This window comes from Helianthus annuus, chromosome 4 (assembly GCF_002127325.2).
Source record: "Helianthus annuus cultivar XRQ/B chromosome 4, HanXRQr2.0-SUNRISE, whole genome shotgun sequence".
Taxonomy (NCBI): Eukaryota; Viridiplantae; Streptophyta; class Magnoliopsida; order Asterales; family Asteraceae; genus Helianthus; species Helianthus annuus.
The window spans coordinates 22,842,948-22,846,286 of NC_035436.2; the positions used below are offsets into that span (position 1 = coordinate 22,842,948).

Genomic DNA, 3,339 nt, shown 5'->3' on the forward strand with positions numbered 1-3,339 from the left:
TTTTGTTATTGGTTTTCGTTTCAATTCAAGGTTACGGCAATCTACAATTGCGTGTTTTTTCTATAATCAAATTGGGAAAATTAGGGTTACGATCATTGTTTATGCCGATGAGACACCAAGAAATGGAAAAATTGGAAAAGTTAACTCAAGACAGCGCAAGAGTAATTGATGGGCAACAAGCAATTTTAGACCAGAGCTATCAGATTATTGCAGATCGGTATGATAACATTAGTTACTCAAATGGCGGAGACTAACAGCAAATTGGGTAATGATAGGGTACAGGACACTAAGATCAACGGCTGGTTCGCACGGTCGGCTTGATTTCCCAAAATTTAATGGTGAGGAAGTTTAAGGATGGATTATTCGTTACAACAATTTCTTTGCAGTAGACGACCCCTGAAAACGCTAAGGTTCATTATGTTGTTTTCAATTTCGAACTGATGTTTTAGGGCATTTGAATAGAACATGATACAAGTTGATTGATGTAAAACTTATCTCGAAACGGTGCTCCAAACGGCTTAAATTTTATCAATTGGAAGTTTAAACACCCGAATTAAAGCACCGTTTCCGTCATTTGGAACACCGTTTCCAGGTTAGTTTTACATCAATCAACTCGTATCCTCGAAATTCGGAAAAAAACTTAACTCCGTTAAATTTGTTTATAATGGAGATGCAGTGAGAAAAAAATACTTAAAGGGTGGGAATGCTAGTGGTAATATTCAAAGGTGATAGTGCCAATGGCCAACTACCTCTAGGTGAGATTATTAAAGTCCAATTTCCTCTTCTTTGAATTGGTGCTCGTTTGTTTTTGTTTACGCTTATTCGCTTATATTCATGCGTGTTCGTTCGTTTATGCTTGTGAACCGTCTGTTATGTGTATTCTTTATGTTATATAGTCTATCAAGAAAATAAATCTCATAATCGAAACATAAAGTAACAAAAAAATCTTATTAGACATATGTTTTCTCTCTCGGATGGTTACATATAAAATGAAGAGTGAACATAATTAAAATTGTAATCTAGAGTTCAACATTTTTAGTTTCGGGAGATTTAAGTGGGAAATTACAATGCCCATACATGTTGCAAACCCCTTGGATCTCCGTACCGCGTAGCATACGAATGTATCCCTTCTCTCCCCATCCTTCGCCCCACGAGTTCTTAACAATCCAGTACTTGGTTCCGTCAGGATCCTGATCGTATCCAACTATCAACATCGCGTGCATCAGCTCCATTCCACATGGTCCACTATAAATTCCCTAAACACCATGAACTATTAAACAACATATCGATAACAAATGAACGATGCGTGATTGAAATGTTACCTCTTTGTAGAACATGAAACCGTCACCGCCAGGATCCATTTGAAAAGTTACTGGCTGATGTGCCACTGCTTTCAATAGCGCTTCTTCATCGTGTTCTGGCAAATACTCGGTTCCATCAACAGTTACCGAGTGATGACCATACTGGTTTGAAAACACAGATTGTTAGAATCAAATACAAATAACTTTTAACGTGCGAATGATACAAAAAACTAAAGTATGTTCAACTAGAAGAATTATTATTACGGTACAGTTTTAAAGTAGCGTTAATATTACTCTAGTTGATCTGTTGTAGAGTAATAAGTATCACATTTCAACAAAATGAACTATAGCATTTATTATTATGCATTTACGCTACTTCAAAAAGGTAGTGTAATAATACTTATAGTGGTTCGAACATAATTGCTAAAATTATTTGTACAATTCGTATGTTAAAAGCTGTTTGTACTTGATATAACAAGCATTGTAATCTAGTTATCTATACTATATTCATTAGTTTTGTTTGTACCTTAGATGTATCGCATGTTTCCCTTTTACCTACATAAGGGTAGAACTCATCTGTAGCTATACCTCCATGCTCTTTGACGAAAGTAAATACGCCACAGACCTGCCCTCCGTCACAATGGAAGGTTCTGTCGCTCGAATCACAATCAAGAAGTTGTTGTTCTGATAATGATAAGAGTTGACCTGTTCTGATGGCGTTTATTCCTTCAATTGCACCCACCGCAGCAAATGCGAAACAACTTCCTGTAAACTCGACACCAAAATTGTTTGTAACTATGTGTGCTAAGTATGGTTACAAAAATATAACATCACTGTTTTGAATATAGATAATTGTTTGTGTTATATATGGTTAAAAAAGATATATATAACATTATCAATTTGAGTATAGATAATTGTTTATGGTTAAAAAAATATAACATTATTGAATATATAGATAATTGTTTGTGTTAAATATGGTTACAAAAATATTTGTTTTTGAACCGCAATTTTTTTAATCTCTGTTGTCTGTGGGACTTGAATCCAAGACTTTCCCTTTCTAAACACATGTGTTTAAAGGCTTTGTCTTTGTCAATGGACCATCACCCCATTGGTTGATTAGAAGAATATAACGTTAGTGTTTTGAATATATAGATAATTGTTTGTGTTAAATATGGTTACAGGATCATATCACTACAAGGGTAATCTAAAGTTACTATTTTATGTATTAATTTCAATATAAATATGTAATTAACCAACCTTACTTATAGAGACAAAGGGTGGTGTTAAATTTACCCTCTTCTCTCACAAACTTGGGAGAGGGCCCACCCCAAAAGACTAACTTGTATGTAAATGAGACAAAACGTGTTACCGCACTGTCCTTGATTTTTCATAGGGGTGACAGCGTTATGTTCCCTCCAATCCATCCTCGGTGGAATAGCGTTTATATCGATATCATTATAACTGGAACTCAAGTTGGTCTTACGAATCCCGTGAAGAGCAATGAAGTGGCCACCCTTCGAGTCAGCATGGGTTTTCCTAAACTCATGGTGAGTCATGGTAGCAAACTCGTTTATTTGCAACTTGTATCCCAGGTTCATCTTGTTTTTCTTGTGAATATTTCGTACGTTGTGCTTGAATACATTGAACCGTTGGGGGCTTCTCTCGGTCACTTTGTGGTGTTCTCGCCACCTGTCGTACAACCCTTGGAATCCCTCCTCCGATTCGAGTTCTTGCTCATGGTAATTGAAGCTTTCCACAACTCCTAGTATCAAGACCAAAGAAAGTAAAAAAAATATAAAATTGTTCATCTTCATTTGGAGGAAAATGGTGTAAGAAATGAGATTGTTATGATCCAAGTAGTACGCATTTATAAGTGCTTATTCTTGCTTGTTTTTAGGATTTATATGTGGAGGTTTTTTTATGGTGTCAAGGGAATGTATGGATGGATGGTTAAGCTGATTTGAATGTAAAAACTAACTAAATTTAAATAAAGGATACCTAGATACCTTTTGAAAAAGCAAATATTAAAAACTAATGC

General features: G+C 35.4%; 1 protein-coding gene across 1 annotated transcript; it reads right to left on the reverse strand.

Annotated features, from left to right (window-relative positions):
* Nucleotides 1–975: 975 nt before the first annotated feature.
* Nucleotides 976–3,122, reverse strand: LOC110935972 (cysteine protease Amb a 11.0101-like). The gene is made up of 4 exons (XM_022178329.2): nucleotides 2,671–3,122; nucleotides 1,828–2,066; nucleotides 1,323–1,463; nucleotides 976–1,256 (listed from the first exon to the last, which is right to left on the reverse strand). Exons 1-4 carry the CDS (start codon nucleotides 3,113–3,115, stop codon nucleotides 1,020–1,022), a joined length of 1,062 nt encoding a protein of 353 aa, XP_022034021.1. The 5' UTR covers nucleotides 3,116–3,122; the 3' UTR covers nucleotides 976–1,019.
* Nucleotides 3,123–3,339: the final 217 nt, after the last annotated feature.